Consider the following 22,994-nt stretch of genomic DNA (forward strand, 5'->3'; position numbering starts at 1 on the left):
TGCAACTAGATCCTGGGCTTCCTGATGGGCCGCCCCAGGTGGTAAGGGTAGGTAACAACATATCTGCCACGCTGATCCCCAACACTGGAGCCCCTCAGGGGTGCGTGCTCAGCCCCCTCCTGTACTACCTGTTTACTCATGACTGCATGGCCAGGCACGACTCTAACACCATCATTAAATTTGCCGATGACACAACAGTGGTAGGCCTGATCACCGACAACACCGAGACAGCCTATAGGGATGAGGTCAGAGGCCTGGCCATGTGGTGCCAGGACAACAACCTCTCCCTCAACGTGATCAAGACAAAGGAGATGATTGTGGACTACAGGAAAAGGAGCATCGAGCACGCCCCATTCTCATCAACAGGGCTGTAGTGTAGCAGGTTGAGAACTTCATGTTCCTTGGTGTCGACATCACCAACAACCTAAGTACACCAAGACAGTCTTGAAGAGGGCACGACAAAACCTATTCCCCCTCAGGATACTGAAAAGATTTGGCATGGGTCCTCAGATCCTCAAAAGGTTCTACAGCTGCACCTTCGAGAGCATCCTGCCTGACTGGTTGCATCACTACCTGGTATGGCAACTGCTCGACCTCCGAACACAAGGCACTACAGAGGGTAGTGCGAACGGCCCAGTACATGGGGCCGCACATTAACTCTGTACCGGTACCCCCCTGTATATATTGCTATTTTTTACTGCTGCTCTTTAATATCGTGTCACTTTTATTTCTTATTCTTATCCATATTTTTTAAACTGCATTGTTGGTTAGGGGCTCGTAAGTAAACATTTCACTGTGAGGTCTACACCTGTTGTATTTGGCGCGTGTGACTAATACAATTTGATTTGATTTGTTCTACAATTTGTTCTATGACATAATCTTCATCAGCTAATGTCACTTTGAATTGTGGGGCATTTATGTAATCCAAAATGCACATGAAGCAAAATAAAAGCTTCATAATTCATAAAGGTCATGTTAACTGACGGTTATTATATCATAGAACAAAATGTATAAGATCTCCTAAACTTGTTTTAACCACAGACCTTATTTTTAGCGTTTATCCCCAAACCCAATTTTTCCCCTGTAGGAATTTTAATTTTTAATTTATTTAACCATGCAAGTCAGTTAAGAACAAATTCTTATTTTCAATGACGGCCTGGTCAAAAGTGGGTTAACTGCCTGTTCAGGGGCAGAACGACAGATTTGTACCTTGTCAGCTCGGGGGTTTGAACTCGCAACCTTCTGGTTACTAGTCCAACACTTTAACAACTAGGCTACCCTGCCGCCCAGTGGCTGAATGATCCAAAGGCAACTCATTTACGGTTTTTATAGGACTACAAACTGGTGATCTTCACCTTCTTTCGGATTATTATTATTATTTTTTTCATCTAAGGATTAGGATATAGACTAGTATATTTCAAACCAAATAGAAGTTTGTAAAAATTGTAGAATTTTCTGTGTATTACAAAATAGGCCCAATGTTTTTACAAAATAATAAATATGCATAGCGGAACTGTCTTTCAATACAACTTCAAATACAATAGGCAAGTGGAAGTAGTAGTGCGTTTGTGTCGAATCTATTGGAAGACTACAATCCCAGGATTCCATTGAACGAGCATCACCGTGACAACCCGTGATGTATAATAACTCCTCCTCCGACACCTCCCCCATAACGCTTTGACATCTTGGATCAGCTGTTGGTCAGGTGAACACAGAACGGCGCTATGAATGAAGAGCAGTGAAGAAGGGGCTACAATAGAGAGACAGCGAAAGGATCCGTGTCATGATGGTGCTCGTATTGATTGTCGCAGGTCTTGGGGTGGTCGCACTGCTCATGGTTTTATTCGCACCCCACATTAGGTAAGAATAAACGCGTTTTTTATGTTCGAGGCTGTAGTCGATGCATCATCTGATTCTATGCTTGGCTAATTAGTCTAACCTCAATAGAAATGAATTACCGTCATTGGCAAGCTAAAAACGAAAGGATTGTGTTTTGCCATTGGGGTTAAGAAGATTATTGGCGGGAATGAAGGTGAATCGACATCAACGTTGATGACGATGATCCAGATAATTTTTATGCAGTACAGCCTAGATCAACACTATTTTTTTTCCATAATGAAGACAACCACATTTTTCAAAAATAACATTCATTTGTTGTTGTTTTGTGGAATAAAGGCTCTGTCAATTGAACATGGTTTATATGTCAATATGAGCAAATGATAATGCAATTCCTTAGGTAAGGAAGTGCTGTACAGTAGCGCGCTACAATATTTCATGACATGATTATGCACGACAGCGTTGCGCGCGTGGGCGGAGTTATATTTGTAACCATTATTGTTCGGTGAGACCGAGCCAGGTTTTGTGGCGTGACTTGAGTCGTACGATTTGACGTTTGATCGTTGTTGCCAGAAAGTGATCTTGCATATTGAGTAACAATAATGTTGCATGTTGAACGATCAATAATAGTCATATAATAATAATAATAATAATAATCAACTTTACTGTCAAAAGAAAAAGTTGAACACATGTATCTCTATTCTGTAGCCTCAGGATGTATCCCAAATGGCGTCCTATTCCCAATGTAGTGGGGATGGGGAACTATATGGAGAATGGGGTTGTAACAGAAGCCCTGGTGTGGATTTCCACTATATGCCATGGCCAACCTCGCCAACACAGACAGGACTGATATAGAAGTTTGATTGTAGATAAATAAAAACAAATCCATGTTGTTTCTCTGTCAGGAAATACTCAGCAGGTGGAGCATGTATGTCTATGACTCGGCTGGACGGGGAAGACTGTCCTGATTACTGGAGCCAACACTGGTATTGGGAAGGAGACTGCTCTGGACCTGGCTATCAGAGGTGACTAACGTTTACACAGGCAGCCCATTCTGGGTCTTTTGCCACTAATTGGTATTTTGACCAGTCAGATCTTATGCCAGTAATTGAGTAGAAGATCAGAATTGAGCTGCCTGTGTAAACTCTGCTAAATGATACCCTATTCCCCATATAGTACACTACTTTGGGGTCCTGGTCTAAAGTAGTGCACTTGAGGGTGTATGGCGCCATTTAGGACTCACTAATGGTCTTCCCAACAGTCATTCATGGTGAGGCCTCCTGTCCTTCATCACCACAAAGATAATGATAACAGAAGAAGAGAAGAGACCATTCAAGAAAGTATCAACAATGCTGATTATTGGTTATTATAAACTGGGTGGATTCGAGCCCTGAATGCTGATTGGCTGAAAGCCAAGGTATATCAGACTGTATACCACACCCCCTCGGGCCTTATTGTTTTATTGTCTATTGCCAGGTGCGAGGGTGATCATGGCGTGCAGGGATGTGGAGAAGGGTGAAGCGGCCGCAGCATCGATACGACGCATCTACTCTAAGGCAAACGTAGAGGTCCGAGAGCTAGACCTGGCTGATACCAGCTCCATACGGGCCTTTGCTCAACGCTTCCTCCGAGGTGAGCCTACTAACTCCATTCACACATCCCAAATCGCACCCTATTCCCTATGTAGTGCACTACGTTTGACCAGAGCCCTATTCCCCTATATAGTGCACTACTTAAACCAGAGCTCTATTCCCTATGTAGTGCACTACTTTAGACCAGAGCCCTATTCCCTATGTAGTGCACTACTTTAGACCAGAGCCCTATTCCCTATATAGTGCACTAATTTAGACCAGGGTCCTATTCCCTATATAGTGCACTACTTTAGACCAGGGTCCTATTCCCTATATAGTGCACTACTTTAGACCAGGGTCCTATTCCCTATGTAGTTCCCTAATTTTGTGCAATTTGGGACACAGACCTCCCCGTAACCTTTACAGTATATTACAGTATTTATTCTGTAGTTATTACAGTATTTATTCTGGCGTTATTACAGTATATTACAGTATTTATTCTGTAGTTATTACAGTATTTATTCTGGCGTTATTACAGTTTATTACAGTATTTATTCTGGCGTTATTGCAGTTTATTACAGTATTTATTCTGGCGTTATTACAGTTTATTACAGTATTTATTCTGGCGTTCTTACAGTTTATTACAGTATTTTTCTGGTGTTATTACAGTATTTATTCTGGCGTTATTACAGTTTATTACAGTATTTTTCTGGTGTTATTACAGTTTATTACAGTATTTTTCTGGTGTTATTACAGTTTATTACAGTATTTATTCTGGCGTTATTACAGTATTTATTCTGGCGTTATTACAGTTTATTACAGTATTTATTCTGGTGTTATTACATTATTTATTCTGGCATTATTAGTATATTACAGTATTTATTCTGGCGTTATTACAGTTTATTACAGTATTTATTCTGGCGTTATTACAGTTTATTACAGTATTTATTCTGGCGTTATTACAGTTTATTACAGTATTTATTCTGGCGTTATTACAGTTTATTACAGTATTTATTCTGGTGTTATTACAGTTTATTACAGTATTTATTCTGGCGTTATTACAGTTTATTACAGTATTTATTCTGGTGTTATTAGTATATTACAGTATTTATTCTGGCGTAACAGTTTATTACAGTATTTATTCTGGCGTAACAGTTTATTACAGTATTTATTCTGGTGTTATTACAGTTTATTACAGTATTTATTCTGGCGTAACAGTTTATTACAGTATTTATTCTGGTGTTATTACAGTTTATTACAGTATTTATTCTGGCGTAACAGTTTATTACAGTATTTATTCTGGTGTTATTACAGTTTATTACAGTATTTATTCTGTCGTAACAGTTTATTACAGTATTTATTCTGGCGTAACAGTTTATTACAGTATTTATTCTGGTGTTATTACAGTTTATTACAGTATTTATTCTGGCGTTATTACAGTATTTATTCTGGTGTTATTACAGTTTATTACAGTATTTATTCTGGCGTAACAGTTTATTACAGTATTTATTCTGGCGTTATTACATTATTTATTTTGGCGTTATTAGTATATTACAGTATTTATTCTGGCATTATTACATTATTTATTTTGGCGTTATTAGTATATTACAGTATTTATTCTGGCGTTATTACATTATTTATTTTGACGTTATTACAGTATATTACAGTATTTATTCTGGTGTTATTACAGTATTTATTCTGGTGTTATTACAGTTTATTACAGTATTTATTCTGGCGTTATTACAGTATATTACAGTATTTATTCTGCCGTTATTACAGTTTATTACAGTATTTATTCTGCCGTTATTAACGTTTATTGCAGTATTTTTTCTGGCGTTACAGTTTATTACAGTATTTATTCTGGCGTTATTACAGTTTATTACAGTATTTATTCTGCCATTATTACAGTTTATTGCAGTATTTATTCTGGCGTTACAGTTTATTACAGTATTTATTCTGGCGTTATTACATTATTTATTTTGGCGTTATTAGTATATTACAGTATTATTCTGGCGTTATTACATTATTTATTTAGACGTTATTAGTATATTACAGTATTTATTCTGGTGTTATTACAGTTTATTACAGTATTTATTCTGGTGTTATTACAGTATATTACAGTATTTATTCTGGCGTTATTACATGTTATTACAGTATTTATTCTGGTGTTATTACAGTTTATTACAGTATTTATTCTGGCGTTATTACAGTTTATTGCAGTATTTATTATGTGCAATTTGGGACACAGTATTTATTCTGGTGTTATTACAGTTTATTACAGTATTTATTCTGGTGTTATTACAGTATATTACAGTATTTATTCTGGCGTTATTACATGTTATTACAGTATTTATTCTGGTGTTATTACAGTTTATTACAGTATTTATTCTGGCGTTATTACAGTTTATTACAGTATTTATTCTGGTGTTATTACAGTTTATTACAGTATTTATTCTGGCGTTATTACATGTTATTACAGTATTTATTCTGGCTATATTACAGTATTTATTACAGTATTTGTCTGGTGTTATTACAGTTTATTACATTATTTATTCTGACGTTATTACAGTTTATTACAGTATTTATTCTGATGTGATTAGTTTTTATTCTGGTGTTATTACAGTATTTATTCTGGTGTTATTACAGTATTTATTCTGATGTGATTAGTTTTTATTCTGGTGTTATTACAGTATTTATTCTGGCGTTATTACAGTTTATTACAGTATTTATTCTGGCGTAACAGTTTATTACAGTATTTATTCTGGCGTTATTACATTATTTATTCTGGCATTATTAGTATATTACAGTATTTATTCTGGCGTTATTACATTATTTATTCTGGCATTATTAGTTTATTACAGTATTTATTATGGCGTTATTAGTATATTACAGTATTTATTCTGGCGTTATTAGTATATTACAGTATTTATTCTGGCATTATTAGTTTATTACAGTATTTATTCTGCCGTTAATACAGTTTATTACAGTATTTATTCTGGCGTTATTACATTATTTATTCTGGCATTATTAGTATATTACAGTATTTATTCTGGCGTTATTACATTATTTATTCTGGCATTATTAGTATATTACAGTATTTATTCTGGCGTTATTACATTATTTATTCTGGTGTTACAGTTTATTACAGTATTTATTCTGGCGTTATTACAGTTTATTACAGTATTTATTCTGGCGTTATTACATTATTTATTCTGGCATTATTAGTATATTACAGTATTTATTCTGGCGTTATTAGTATATTACAGTATTTATTCTGGTGTTATTACATTATTTATTCTGGCATTATTAGTATATTACAGTATTTATTCTGGCGTTATTAGTTTATTACATTATTTATTCTGGCATTATTAGTATATTACAGTATTTATTCTGGCGTTATTAGTATATTACAGTATTTATTCTGGCATTATTAGTTTATTACAGTATTTATTCTGGCGTTATTACAGTATTTATTCTGGTGTTACAGTTTATTACAGTATTTATTCTGGCGTTATTACAGTTTATTACAGTATTTATTCTGGCGTTATTACATTATTTATTCTGGCATTATTAGTATATTACAGTATTTATTCTGGCGTTATTAGTATATTACAGTATTTATTCTGGCGTTATTAGTATATTACAGTATTTATTCTGGCGTTATTAGTTTATTACAGTATTTATTCTGGCATTATTAGTATATTACAGTATTTATTCTGGCATTATTAGTATATTACAGTATTTATTCTGGCGTTATTAGTTTATTACAGTATTTATTCTGGCGTTATTAGTTTATTACAGTATTTATTCTGGCGTTATTAGTATATTACAGTATTTATTCTGGCGTTATTAGTTTATTACAGTATTTATTCTGGCGTTATTACAGTTTATTACAGTATTTATTCTGGCGTTATTACAGTATTTATTCTGGCGTTATTAGTTTATTACAGTATTTATTCTGGCGTTATTAGTATATTACAGTATTTATTCTGGCGTTATTAGTATATTACAGTATTTATTCTGGCATTATTAGTTTATTACAGTATTTATTCTGGCGTTATTAGTTTATTACAGTATTTATTCTGCCGTTATTACAGTATATTTCAAGGCAAGCACTAATATTATAATGTGTTTACTCTGTAAAGCAAAGTATAGTATTGACTCTGTATCTGACCCCTACAGAGGTCAACCACCTCCACATCCTGATCAACAATGCTGGGGTCATGATGTGTCCCTACATGAAGACCAAGGACGGTTTCGAGATGCAGCTGGGGGTCAACCACCTGGGTGAGATTTTTAACAGACTCACTTCTAGGGATCTATGTCAATTTGTCTTTCCACAAACATGTTGACACAGCTGGGTAAATGTCCGATTGGAGACCAGGCAAGCAGCGAAGAAACTAGAGACAGATCGGCCTGCTACCAAACATATTATGACCGAGGACGAGACTCTGAGCTGGGCACAGCATCTGGCTGAGGAGGTCACCAGCATCAAGAACTCATTCCAGCAGAGGTTTGATCTTGTCAACAACTCTATTAAACAAGAGTAGTAGAGTCCAGGCAGAGAAGTGGATTGGTGCACTAGAACACCAGAGTAACACAGATGAAGAAGATGCACAACACCAGAGACCCAGACTGTCTGAAAACCAAGGTGACCTGGACCACAGACTGATGGGTGTGGACATAACATGCAGTGTGTAGTACCTCATGAAAGTCATGGGTGTTGCCCAACTGGCAACAGCACAGATCGGGTCTAGGAGGCTCCTCTGAACAGGGTCCATGACGTGGCCATACCCCTGGTGGATTGTACTACCACGGTGTCTGGAGTTGGACTACCCTACTGCAGCGTATGATTTTTTTGACACTGCATTGGTAATCCAACGTGCCAGTTGGAGACAGCTGGACCTTATTTGTGTTCTCCCCATAACACACAAAACAATCTGCTCGGTTTGACAAACTGTTCTTGTTGAAGCAACATAGGTACTTAATGCCCTAACCCGGCAAAGTGCATGCAACTCTGGACTCTCCTGTGAGTAGTGGGTAGGCGGTTGAAATACCACTAAGATTAAAAGCTGGTTAGCATGTGATGATGAAAGCACCTTAGGTAAGAAGTTTGGCCCAAGCACTGCTTTAGATCCAATCTTCTGCTAAAGTGAGGCATGATGGGTAGATAGCGCATGTAATTCTCCAACACGTTTGGCTGAAACCATAGCCAGTAGAAAGTCAGTCTTGGCTAAGAGCTCCCATAGCTAAAGTCAAGACAGGCTCATAAATGATCGTAAAACAACATCTAACTCCCATGAGGGTGTGAAGCAGCCACCATTCATGAATTCAGATACTGGAGTGTGTGAGCCTGTTTGTGCACCAATCAGGTCATGACCCATAGAGATGGCTGCCACATACACTTTATTATTATATTTAAAAAATAAAATAATAATAATTCAACAAAATATTAAAATAAAATTAAAAAATTGATCCAAAATAAACGGACATTCACAAACCGAAACAATTGATTGATTGAAACTAAGACCCCCCCATGGCCTGCCAACCGGTCCGAGCGTGACACGTGCACAACCAGTCAGCAAGTCTGAAACCCCGCAGCCCCCATCCCCGACCAACACGCTAACGCGGTAACCTTAACCGTCACTCAAGCACCCTCCCTGAGACCATACGGACTCAAATTCTGTCAAAGAAGTCATTTTTGTTTCTTTATACTATATAGAATCACTCCCTGCAGAGATGGTCCACAGCTCCGGGGTTCTTCCTACGGACTCCCCAAATTCTGTCAAAGAAGTCTGACCGGGGTTTTTTGTTTCTTTATACTATATAGCCGGGAATCTATGTAGATGGGGTTCTTTCCCTGCAGCCGGGAGGTCCCGGGGTTCTTCCCTGCAGCCGGGAGGTCCCGGGTTCTTCCCTGCAGCCGGGAGGTCCCGGGTTCTTCCCTGCAGCCGGGAGGTCCCCCGGGGTTCTTCCCTGCAGCCGGGAGCTCCCGGGGAGCTCGGGGTTCTTCCCTTTGACCTTTCCAGCTCCAGCTGGAAAAGGGGTGCTGTTGTTCTAGACCAGGCAAAGTCATTGAACTATCCTCGTGGCATTTTGTATGTTTATGGAAATTTTGTTGTTGTTTCTTTCTTGCCTCGTGGCATTTTGTATGTTTGTTTATGTGTATTCCTCCCATTAACAATATTACATGTGTAGCTACTGTCATGACGTGACTATCATTAATCTACTGTCATGACGTGACTATCATTAATCTGATGACTGTTATTTATCGAATCAAACGGTTTAATTGTTCCTCGATTTAAATTAATCATGTAACAATTAACTCATTAGGAATTTGGGGCACCACAGAAAACTAGTTACTATCTCCCGACTTAAACACTCAAGACATACATATCTTTTACATAAATATTAAATGTTAATTATTACTTCTCGTTCTGAACGTTGCATAATCCTTGGATCCGCCTTCTGAATATTCAGTAGGTGTCACGGCTTTCGTTGTGGGAAGGAGGAGCGGACCAAAATGCAGCGTAGTTGTGATTCATTTTATTTAATAAGGAAACTATACACGATTAAACTAACAAAATAACATACGTACGAAAACCGAAAACAGCCCTATCTGGTGCAAAACACAGAGACAGGAACAATCACCCACAAACACACAGTGAAACCCAGGCTACCTAAATATGGTTCCCAATCAGAGACAATGACTAACACCTGCCCCTGATTGAGAACCATGTCAGGCCAAACACAGAAATAGACAAACAAGACATCCAACATAGAATGCCCACTCAGATCACACCCTGACCAATCAAAACATAGAAACATACAAAGTAAACTATGGCCAGGGCGTGACAGTACCCCCCCCCCCAGGGTGCGGACTCCGGCCGCAAAACCTGAACCTATCGGGGAGGGTCTGGGTGGGCATCTGTCCGCGGTGACGGCTCTGGTGCTGAACGTGGCCCCCACTTCACCGCAGTCTTCCCCCACCTTGTCCGACCCTGGCAGCAGCGCCGGACAGGCGGGAGACCCCGGCAGCAGCGCCGGACAGGCGGGAGACCCAGGCAGCAGCGCCGGACAGGCGGGAGACCCCGGCAGCAGCGCCGGACTGGCGGGAGACCCCGGCAGCAGCGCCGGACAGGCGGGAGACTCCGGCAGCAGCGCCGGACAGGCGGGAGACTCCGGCAGCACAGGAGAGGAGGAAGGCTCTGGCAGATCCTGGCTGACTGGCGGATCTGGAAGAATCTGGCTGACTGGCGGATCTGGAAGAGTCTGGCAGACTGACGGTTCCGGCAGATCCTGGCTGACTGGCGGATCTGGAAGAGTCTGGCTGACCTGGAAGAGTCTGGCTGACTGGCGGATCTGGAAGAGTTTGGCTGACTGGCGGATCTGGAAGAGTCTGGCGGATCTGGAAGAGTCTGGCTGACTGGCGGATCTGGAAGAGTCTGGCTGACTGGCAGATCTGGAAGAGTCTGGCTGATCCATGAAGACTGGCAGATCTGGAAGAGTCTGGCTGCTCCATGCAGACTGACAGCTCTGGCTGCTCCATGCAGACTGGCAGCTCTGGCTGCTCCATGCAGACTGGCAGCTCTGGCTGCTCCATGCAGACTGGCTGCTCCATGCAGGCTCCTTCACAGTCTCTGTTTCGCTTACCTCCAACCCCGGCTCTGGTGGTGCTGGCACTCCTGCCCTTGGCTCCTCTGGAGATCGAGTGCTAAACATGGGAGAGTGCACAGGGGCCTGGTGCAGGTCTGACTCCTGGACTCTGCCACACTCTCGAATTCCATATTTAAAGAGCAACCCCTCATTACTCCTCCCCAAGAAACTCCCTTCTTGGCTTACCTCCAACCCCGGCTCTGTTCTGGTCTCCTCCTTGGGATAAACTTCCATCCGCTCTCCCGCCCCCCCCAAGAGATTTTGGGGCTGCCTCCTTCATACCGGCGCCTCCTCTACCCGCTCCGCGCCTCCAGTTCTTCCTTGGGGCGGCGATATTCTCCAGGCTGAGCCCAGGGTCCTTCTCCGTCTAATTCGTCCTCCCATGTCCATTCCTTCTTTTGTTGCTCATGCTGTTGCTTTTGCCTGTTACCACGCCGCTTGGTCCTGTTGTGGTGGGTGATTCTGTCACGGCTTTCATTGTGGGAAGGAGGAGCGGAACAAAATGCAGCGTAGTTGTGATTAATTTTATTTAATAAGGAAACTATACACGATTAAACTAACTATGGCCAGGGCGTGACAGTATGACACAAATCAATTTAATCATTTGTTTATTAACTAACTAAATAATAACATAGAATATACATACACACTTACATGAGATAAAAGTCCCTAGTGGACTGACAAGATATGACGGCTTGTTACACATATGGAGAGGGAGGGGTAGGTAAAGAGAGGGAGAGACAACACTTGGATACATTTGGAGGCTCATGGAAATATTAACGCTTACCACCGCTCATTCTGTTTAGAAATGCAATCTATACTTATACACGTAGCTGTCTTTCTCTGTTGATCTCAATGGGTCTTATGGAGTGGAGTGGTTGTTAGAATAGATACTTCAGATGTACCAACTGTTGTCTGTGGTGATTCTTCTTCCCACCTCGTGTCTTTAGTCAAAGTTCTATGACCTATTTTACATGCACAGCTGCAGACTGTGAATATTTCTGGTCTCCAAGGTGACGTTATCTTCTCTTCTAGTGTTGAAGTTGAGAGCTTCACAGAAACTCACCATTTCAACATGTAGACTATCGTCTCACGTCTTTTGGTATCAATGGTTGATTAATTCAGGGTTCAGCTCTCAACCATTTTATACGCCAGTTGTAACCCGGCAATGTACAGGTCTCACCATTTTCATGGTGAGAGGTGAAGCCACCGCTGGTCTTGTAGTTGTAACCATTTGTAACGTTCAGTTCGCGCTGTACTTTGGCTGTCCTGTATGTTAATTATTAGTGAGTCCTTTTAAGCACCCTGGCAAAAGGGGGCGAACTCTGAGCTCACTTGGGCATGACTCCTGACTAGTTTATATGAAAAACAATTATCTAATTAGAAAACTAAAATCACAGTTCTATTTAAAAAAATATATACTCTCATACGTAATAATTTACTTTATACAACACTTAGATGTAACCTTGACAGAATGCGTGTCCTTCCTAAGTCAGTTACTTTATCATACCATCCTTAATGACATCACAAAATAATAAACAATGACAGGATTATTCTTTACATCCCCCCAAACCATTCTTAACATTCCTGTCTTATGAATATTGTTGGCGGCAAGAGTCTCTCTGTAACAAAGAGATTTCAGTTTTCCAATACTGCAGGGCAAGGAAGAGAAAGTTCTCGCTAAATTTCTGTCCCAGTGTTGCGGTGTCAAGACTGGCACAGCCCCCCACCCTGTTGTCTTGGCTGTGTGCTTAGGGTCTTTGTCCTGTTTGGAAGATGAACCGCCCCAGTCTGAGGTCCTGAGCGCTCTGGAGCAGGTTTTCATCAAGGATCTTTCTGTACTTTGCGCCGTTCATCTTTTCCTCGATCCTGACTAGTCTCCCCACAGCATGATGCTGTCACCACCATGCTTCACCGTAGGGATGGTGCCAGGTTTCCCCACAGCATGATGCTGTCACCACCATGCTTCACCGTAGGGATGTTATTGGCCAGGTGATGAGCGGTGCCAGGTTTCCTCCAGACGTGACGCTTGAAATGAAGGACAAAGCAAAGAGTTCAATCTTGGTTTCATCAGACCAGAGAATCTTGTTTTACCATGATCAGAGTCCTTTTAGGTGCCTTTTGGTAAACTCCAATCGGGCTGTCATGTGGCTTTTACCGAGAAGTGGCTTCTGTCTGGCCACTCTACCATAAAGGCCTGATTTGGTGGAGTGCTGCGGAGATGTTTGTTCTTCTGGAAGGTTCTCCACAGAGGGAACTCAGGAGCTCTGTCAGCGTGACCATTTGGTTTTTGGTCACATCCCTGACCAAGGCCCTTCTCCCCAATTGCTCAGTTTGACCGGGCGGCCATCTCTAGGAAGTCTTAGTGGTTCCAAACTTCTTCCATTTTAGAATGATGGAGGCCACTGTGTTCTTGGGGACCTTCAATGCTTTTTTGGTACCATTCCCCAGATTTGTGCCTCGACACAATCCTATCTCGGAGCTCTACGGACAATTCCTTCGACCTCATGGCTTGGTTTTTTCTCTGACATGCACTGTGAACTGTGGGACCTTTATATAGACAGGTCTTTACCTTTCCAAATCATGTCTAATCAAATTGAATGTGCGACAGGTGGACTCCAGTCAAGTTGTAGAAACATCTCAAGCATGATCAATGGAAACAGGATGCACCTGAGCTCAATTTCTAATCTCATAGCAAAGGGTCTGAATACTTATGTAAATAAGGTATTTCTGTTTTTTATTTTAAATACATTAGCACATTTTTTCCAAATAACCTGATTCCGCTTTGTCATTATGGGCTATTGTGATGTCATTATGGGCTATTGTGATGTCATTATGGGCTATTGTGATGTCATTTTGGGCTATTGTGATGTCATTTTGGGGTATTGTGTGTAGATTTATGGAGGGGGGGAACTATTTAATACATTTTAGAATAAGGCTGTAACGTAACAAAATGTTGTAGGCCCTCATCTGTGAAGGGCTGTGGCCCTCATCTATGAAGAGCTGTGGCCCTCATCTGTGAAGGGCTGTGGTCCTCATCTGTGAAGGGCTGTGGCCCTTACAGTATCTACTATATGAAGTGGGAGAGGCTATAAGGGCACTACTGACCTGTAAAACGAGTAAACAACATCTGAAACACCTTGCCTTAACTAATCCCTAACCTACATTTTAACCAGTTCTGAAATTAAATATTACTTTGAATGCCAGGAGTGTCCGTATAGCCTGTTCTGTATGAAGAACACGTGGGCAGCTAGCCTTAACAGTACTAACCATGTACAAGTAGTACTTCAATGACATAAGTGTTTCATTCAACATGATCCTAGTATTATTTCCTTTCTGACAAGGCAACAGCATCATATTATTGTTTACTCCTGGTAGGTCACTTCCTGTTGCCCTATGACATAAATACAGTGTTCTATTCAACAACTCCAATAGTTTATTTTCTGATATTAGGATATTATACTCTGATCCTTTGTTGCAGTACAACACGGATTGCATCATGTGTTGTTGTTTACTGTTTCTTCCTGGTAGGTCACTTCCTGTTGACGTACCTCCTGATTGGCCTGCTAAAGCGGAGCGCTCCGGCCCGCATCGTCGTGGTTTCATCCCTGGCTCATAACTTTGGCTGGATTCGCTTCCATGACCTCCTCAGTCAGGGCAGCTACAACAGCGGCCTCGCATACTGCCAGAGCAAGCTGGCCAATGTCCTGTTTGCTAGGGAGCTGGCCCGCAGACTCAAAGGTAGGGTGAGGGGGGGGGGAGAGGAAGAGAGGGAGGGGAGGGAGGGGAAGCGAGAGGGAGAGCGAGAGGGAGGAGGGGGGGAGAGCGAGAGGAGGAGGGAGGGAGGGAGGAGGGAGGGAGGGGAAGAGCGGGAGAGGGAGAGAGAGAGGGAAGAGCGAGAGGGAGGGAGGGAGGGGAAGAGCGAGGGAGGGAGGGAGGGAGGGGAAGAGCGAGAGGGAGGGAGGGAGGGGAAGAGCGAGAGGGAGGGAGGGAGGGAGGGGAAGAGCGAGAGGGAGGGAGGGAGGGGAAGAGCGGGAGGGGAGGGAGGGGAAGAGCGAGCGAGAGGGAGGGGAAGAGCGAGCGAGAGGGAGAAGGGGGAGGGGGGAAGAGCGGGAGGGAGGGAGGGGAAGAGTGAGAGGGAGGGAGGGTGGGGAAGAGTGAGCAGGAGGGAGGGAGCGGAAGAGCGAGTGAGAGGGGAGGAGGGAGGGAGGGAGGGAGGGAGGGAGGGGAAGAGTGAGCGAGAGGGAGGGAGGGGAAGAGGGAGGGAGCGAGAGGGACGGAGGGGAAGAGCGAGTGAGTGGGAGGGAGGGAGGGAGGGAGGGAAAGAGCGGGAGGGAGCGGGAGGGGAGCCCATTGGGAGGGAGGGAGGGGAAGAGCGAGCGGGGGAGGGGAGGGAGGGGAGGGGAAGAGCGAGGAGAGGGAGGAGAGGGAGGGAGGGGGGAAGAGCGAGAGGGAGGGAAGGGGGAGAGAGCGGGAGGAAGGGAGGGGAAGAGCGAGGGAGGGGAAGAGCAAGGGAAGGGGGAAGAGCGAGCGAAGGGGAAGAGCGAGGGAAGGGGTTAAGGGAGGGGAAGAGAGAGCGAGGAGGGGAAGAGCGAGAGGGAGGGAAGGGGAGAGAGCGGGAGGGAGGGAGAGAGTTGCAACCTGCTACGTGGATTTATTAACACAAAATAAACTAAGGAATAGTGGCCATGCACATAGACTTTCAATGAGAAAACACACCCAAAAGACATGATCAGAAAGGCAAAACCATATTTATGATGGTACATGCTACAGTGCATTTGGAAAGTTTTCCCACATTTTGCAACGTTATAGCCTTATTCTAAAATGGATTAAATAAAACAATCTACACATAATACCCCACAATGACACAATACCCCACAATGACACAATACCCCACAATGACTCAATACCCCACAATGACTCAATACCCCACAATGACTCAATACCCCACAATGACTCAATACCCCACAATGACACAATACCCCACAATGACACAATACCCCACAATGACTCAATACCCCACAATGACTCAATAGCCCACAATGACTCAATAGCCCACAATACCCCACAGTGACTCAATATCCCACAATGATGTAATACCCCACAATGACACAATACCCCACAATGACACAATACCCCACATTGATTCAATACCCCACAATGACTCAATACCCCACAATGACTCAATACCCCACAATGACTCAATACCCCACAGTGACTCAATATCCCACAATGATGCAATATCCCACAATGATGCAATACCCCACATTGATTCAATACCCCACAATGGCTCAAAACCCCACAATACCACACAATGACAAAATGAAAACAGGTTTTTATAAAAACAAAAATACCTTATTTACACAAGTTTTCAGACGCTTTGCTATGAGACTAAATTGAGCTCAGGTGCATCCTGTTTCCATTGATGATCCTTGAGATGTTTCTACAACTTGATTGGAGTCCACCTGTGGTAAATTCAATTGATTGGACATGATTTGGAAAGGCACACACCTGTCTATATAAGGTCCCACAGTTGACAGTGAAGGGTACCAAAACATTTCTGCAGATGGTAGAGTGGCCAGACGGAAGCCAATCCTCAGTTAAAGGCTGATGAAACAAAGATTGAACTCTTTGGCCAGAATGCATCACATCTGGAGGAAACCTGTCACCATCCCTATGGTGAAGCATGGTGGTGGCAGCATCACATCTGGAGGAAACCTGGCACCATCCCTATGGTGAAGCATGGTGGTGGCAGCATCATGCTGTGGGGATGTTTTTCTGCGGAAGGGACTGGGAGACTAGTCAGGATCGAGGGGAAAGATGAAAGGAGCAAAGTAGAGAGAGATCCTTGATGAAAACTTGTATCAGTGCGCTCAAGATTTCACCTTCCAACAGGACAACAACCTTAAGCTCACAGCCAAGACAACGCAGGAGTGGCTTCGGGACAAGTCTCTGAATGTCCTTAAGTGGCCCAGCCAGAGCCCGTTCTCGAACCCGATCAAACATCTCTGGAGAGACCTGAAAATAGCTGTGCATCAACGCTCCCCATCCAACCTGACAGAGCTTGAGAGGATCTGTAGAGAAGGAAGGGAGAAACTCCCCAAATACAGGTGTGCCAAGCTCGTAGCGTCAGACCCAAGACGACTAGAGGCTGTAATCGCTGCCAAAGATGCTTCAACAAAGTACTGAGTAAAGGGTCTGAACACTTATGTAAATGTTATATTTCTGTTTTTATTTTTCTGCATTTGCAGAACTGTCTAAACCTGTTTTTGCTTTGTCATTATGGGAAATTGTTGTTCTTAATACAATATTATTTTAGAATGAGGCTATAAAGTAACAAAATGTGGAAAAAGTGAAGGGGTCTGAACGCTTAATAAAAATGGAAATGCAACAATCACAAAGATTTTACTGAGTTACATTTCATATAAGGAAATCAGTCAATTGAATTAAATTCATTTGGTTCTAATCTATGGATTTCACATGACTGGGCAGAGGTGCAGCCACCCACTGGGGGTTTTCTCTAAAACAACGTTAATTTCGCTAATGTTAAATTCTCTGGCAACGGCTGCAGTCAAGCATGCCAATTGCACGCTCCCTCAACTTTTAATTTTTAATTTTTTTAATTTTACCTTTATTTAACCAGGCAAGTCAGTCAACTTGAGACATCTGTGGCATTGTGGCACAAAACTGCACATTTTAAAGTGGCCTTTTATTGTCCCCAGCACAAGGTGCACCTGTGTAATGATCATGCTGTTGAGTCATATTCTTGATATGCCACACCTGTCAGGTGGTTGGACTTTCTTGGCAAAGGATAAATGCTCACTAACAGGGACGTAAACAAATTTGTGCACAAAATCTGAGCGAAATACGTTTTTTTTTGTGCGTACGGAACATTTTCTGGGGTCTTTTATTTCAGCTCATGAATCATCATTTTTTTACATTTCACATTTTTATATTTTTGTTCAGTTACCAATGTGTCTCAGGGGTTTGGGGATCAAGCGAAAAGCCTGACATTAGCTTGGTAACTGAATCCTCTCTTCTTCCCTCTCTCCAGGTTCCAGTGTGACGGTGAACTCTGTCCACCCGGGGTCGGTGTGTTCAGACCTGGTACGCCACTCCACCATCATGTCTCTGCTGTTCTCTCTGTTCTCCTTGTTCCTGAAGAGCCCTCGGGACGGGGCCCAGACATCCATCTACTGCGCTGTGGCAGAGGAGCTGCACTCCCTCACCGGGAAGCACTTCAGGTGAGATTACAGTATGAAGTTCTGACCCCTCAACCCTCAGCGTTTTAGATGGAACTGGGATTCCAATGGCTCTGTGGGTTATAGTGCTGAGTGATTTTAGTGCTTTTTGAGATCGTTTCGGCTTGATCTATGAAAAAAAGAATCACTGTTTTCCGTTTTGGATAATAAAAAAAAAAGCCTTTTGCATTATGTGGGTTGACTGCTGTGACACAGAATAAAACAATGAATAGTTCCATGATGGTAGTGACTGAGGTGCTGAGGGTTAGAACAAGGTGTTGAGGGTTGGGGGTTAGAACAAGGTGCTGAGGGTTAGAACGAGGTGTTTAGGGTTAGAACGAGGTGTTGAGGGTTAGAACGAGGTGTTAAGGGTTAGAACGAGGTGCTGAGGGTTAGAACGAGGTGCTGAGGGTTAGAACAAGGTGCTGAGGGTTAGAACGAGGTGTTTAGGGTTAGAACGAGGTGTTTAGGGTTAGAACGAGGTGCTGAGGGTTAGAACGAGGTGTTTAGGGTTAGAACGAGGTGCTGAGGGTTAGAACGAGGTGTTTAGGGTTAGAACGAGGTGTTGAGGGTTAGAACGAGGTGTTGAGGGTTAGAACGAGGAGTTGAGGGTTAGAACGAGGTGTTGAGGGTTAGAACAAGGTGCTGAGGGTTAGAACAAGGTGCTGAGGGTTTGGGGTTAGAACAAGGTGCTGAGGGTTAGAACAAGGTGCTGAGGATTGTGGGTTAGAACAAGGTGCTGAGGGTTAGAACAAGGTGCTGAGGGTTAGAACGAGGTGTTGAGGGTTAGAACAAGGTGTTGAGGGTTGGGGGTTAGAACAAGGTGCTGAGGATTGTGGGTTTGAACAAGGTCCCACATAGGCCAGGGTTAATACATACTCTGTCAGGTTTTGACAGTTCTGTGAGTCACTATGGAGTAAACACCTGCTAGATGACCAAATAATTTATTAGAAACATTCTACTTTCATTTGATGACAGAATAAATCAAAAGGGAAGCACTGCTCATGCAGATAACTAAAGTCCTCTTCCTCCTGCTCACACTCTCTCAGTGACTGTTGCCCCGGCCTTCGTGGCACCCCAGGGAGGAAGGAGGAGACAGCCACGAAGCTGTGGGACGCCAGCAGTGAGCTCCTGGGCATCGTCTAGGGGACGACTGATCTGAACCACCCTGATAACACTATCCACAGCTTGCATCGCCAAGTGCACACTATTCCTTTATAGTTCACTACTTCCGACCAGGACCCACAACCTTGTTCCCTGTCTCAAGGTTGAGGGCTTCCGCATAGGAACGAGCAAGGCTAGTAGAGGTGCTGAAATTAGGGAACAAGGTGCTGAGGGCTCTGGTCAAAAGTAGTGCAGAACTATAGGATTAGCGCTCACACTATACATATCAATTTTGACAGTTCTGTGAGTCACTAGGTGACGCAACTAGGCTCTCTGTTCTCAAATCATTATCATTTCATGACATTAATTAACCTCAAAACTACAGTTATCCCCGGGACTCTCAGTGACTGTGGGTAGGAACCATAGAGGTTGAAAGACAGCCACGTAATGGCGCCAGAGATGAGTCCTCTATCTCTATGGTAGTAACTGTAAAATGAGTCCTCTATCTATCTCTATGGTCGTAACTGTAAGGTCAAATGCATTACTGTACTGTGAAGGGTCTAGTCAGTAGGCATAACCACGGGGTCTAGCCAGTGAACATAACCAGGTCTCGTGCCAGGGTACGCAACCAGCTCTCTGTTCTCAAATCTAGTCAGGGCATAACCAGGTCAGTTATCCCAGGGCATAACCAGGTCTAGCCAGGACATAACCAGGTCTAGTCAGGACATAACCAGGTCTAGCCAGGACATAACCAGGTCTAGCCAGGACATAACCAGGTCTAGCCAGGACATAACCAGGTCTAGCCAGGGCATAACCAGGTCTAACCAGCCAGGGCATAACCAGGTCTAGTCAGGACATAACCAGGTCTAGCCAGGTCTAGCCAGGGCAAAACCAGGTCTAGCCAGGGCATAACCAGGTCTAGCCAGGATATAACCAGGTCTAGCCAGGATATAACCAGGTCTAGCCAGGATATAACCAGGTCTAGCCAGGATATAACCAGGTCTAGCCAGGATATAACCAGGTCTAGCCAGGATATAACCAGGTCTAGCCAGGATATAACCAGGTCTAGCCAGGATATAACCAGGTCTAGCCGGATATAACCAGGTCTAGCCAGGACATAACCAGGTCTAGTCAGGGCATAACAAGGTCTAGCCAGGATATAACCAGGTCTAGCCAGGATATAACCAGGTCTAGCCGGATATAACCAGGTCTAGCCAGGACATAACCAGGTCTAGTCAGGGCATAACAAGGTCTAGTCAGGACATAACCAGGTCTAGCCAGGACATAACCAGGTCTAGTCAGGGCATAACAAGGTCTAGTCAGGGCATAACAAGGTCTAGCCAGGACATAACCAGGTCTAGCCAGGACATAACCAGGTCTAGCCAGGACATAACCAGGTCTAGCCAGGACATAACCAGGTCTAGCCAGGATATAACCAGGTCTAGCCAGGATATAACCAGGTCTAGCCAGGACATAACCAGGTCTAGCCAGGACATAACCAGGTCTAGTCAGGGCATAACAAGGTCTAGTCAGGACATAACCAGGTCTAGTCAGGGCATAACAAGGTCTAGTCAGGGTATAACCAGGTCTAGTCAGGGCATATTACAAACCATTTGTTTTGTATCTTATTATATTACAAACCATGTAGATTCAGCTTTATGTTTGGTTGCTTTTAAGCTTGCCTTTTCTAAACCATTGCAAGCAGTTATATATCCTCCTGTTTGTTTGTTCCATTTCTTTCCCCTCTCAGCATTCACCACATGTTAAACTGCCAAGATTGTCTATTTTATACAAATGTGAAACATGCCTTTTTCTACATTTTAGGGTTGGAAGATTCCTGATTTTATGAAGGAACAGAAAGGAAATCTGGGAATCCTTCAACCATTCTGGAATTTGGGGAAATTATTCAGAAATGTGCAACCCAACTACATAGCAGTCATGTCAGGAGTTGAATGTTTACATCTACTGTAAATAAAGATTAAATGTTACTAGCTACTTTTCCTAATATCGGTTTGTTTAGTAACACAAATACATGTAATGAGGAACGATTCAAATACCTCACACTCTTTAATTACCTCTCTGGCTTCCAACATGGCCACTATAAGACAGACAGTAGCCCTCTGGGCTTCCAACATGGCCACTATAAGACAGACAGTAGCCCTCTGGGCTTCCAACATGGCCACTATAAGACAGACAGTAGCCCTCTGGGCTTCCAACATGGCCACTATAAGACAGACAGTAGCCCTCTGGTCTTCCAACATGGCCACTATAAGACAGACAGTAGCCCTCTGGTCTTCCAACATGGCCACTATAAGACAGACAGTAGCCCTCTGGGCTTCCAACATGGCCACTATAAGACAGACAGTAGCCCTCTGGGCTTCCAACATGGCCACTATAAGACAGACAGTAGCCCTCTGGGCTTCCAACATGGCCACTATAAGACAGACAGTAGCCCTCTGGGCTTCCAACATGGCCACTATAAGACAGACAGTAGCCCTCTGGTCTTCCAACATGGCCACTATAAGACAGACAGTAGCCCTCTGGGCTTCCAACATGGCCACTATAAGACAGACAGTAGCCCTCTGGGCTTCCAACATGGCCACTATAAGACAGACAGTAGCCCTCTGGGCTTCCAACATGGCCACTATAAGACAGACAGTAGCCCTCTGGGCTTCCAACATGGCCATAAGGGTCATTCATCTTGAGTTTTGGTCGTCAGCCTAAATAAATTCAAAATGGTGCATTTATCCTCAGTGTGCGGAGATTACTTTTCATTTAAACATTTCACTCCTTGTAAATGCCAAAAAATGACACGGAAGTACAAGGAGTGAAATGTTAGCCCAAAACAGGCCTGTATTTCAGGCTAGGAAATAGCTCCTTGGGGACAGCGAAAGTGGCAGGTCAAGCTGATAATCAGTTGACTGTAACACGTCAAAGACGGGCAGACATCTGAAATCCACTCTTGCGATTAAAAAAAAAAAAACACAGATACTCATAGGATTTGATACATCCTCCCTCGTCTTCTTCAACATCTATGGAAATCGGTGTCCCTAAACCAGGACAGTTGTTGCTCAACATGCGATAATGGGACAAGAATGACGTTGTAAACAACGGCCAATTCCGGGACATAGACATGTCTTTTTCGGGCAGAAAGCTTAAATTATTGTTAATCTAACTGCAGTGTCCAGTATACAGTAGCTATTAAAACACAGTGCACAACAACAAGATACTTTTATCACGGCAACTGGTTTGATACATTCACCTCTGAAGGTAAATCATGTACTTACATTCAGTAATCTTGCTCTGATTTGTCACTCTGTCGTCCCAGAGATAGGGAGGGTCCCCGGCTGGGATTAAAAATAAATATATAAATCAAATATAAATATAGGACAAAACACACATCACGACAAGAGAGACCGAAGACAACAAGGCAGCAACACATGACAACACAGCATGGTAGCAACACAACATGACAACAACATGGTAGCAACACAACATGGTACAAACATAATTGGGCACAGACAACAGCACAAAGGGCAAGAAGGTAGAGACAACAATACATCACACAAAGCAGCCACAACTGTCA

General features: G+C 43.0%; 1 protein-coding gene across 1 annotated transcript; it reads left to right on the plus strand.

The window, feature by feature from the left end:
• Positions 1 to 1,668: 1,668 nt before the first annotated feature.
• LOC135534390 (retinol dehydrogenase 11-like) lies at positions 1,669 to 18,320 on the plus strand. The gene is given in 7 exon segments (XM_064961406.1): positions 1,669 to 1,860; positions 2,742 to 2,787; positions 2,789 to 2,861; positions 3,313 to 3,468; positions 7,590 to 7,694; positions 14,595 to 14,804; positions 18,118 to 18,320. Coding segments are annotated over 7 exon segments (861 nt in total). The 5' UTR covers positions 1,669 to 1,783; the 3' UTR covers positions 18,312 to 18,320.
• Positions 18,321 to 22,994: the final 4,674 nt, after the last annotated feature.

Source organism: Oncorhynchus masou, unplaced genomic scaffold (assembly GCF_036934945.1).
Source record: "Oncorhynchus masou masou isolate Uvic2021 unplaced genomic scaffold, UVic_Omas_1.1 unplaced_scaffold_3342, whole genome shotgun sequence".
NCBI lineage: Eukaryota > Metazoa > Chordata > Actinopteri > Salmoniformes > Salmonidae > Oncorhynchus > Oncorhynchus masou.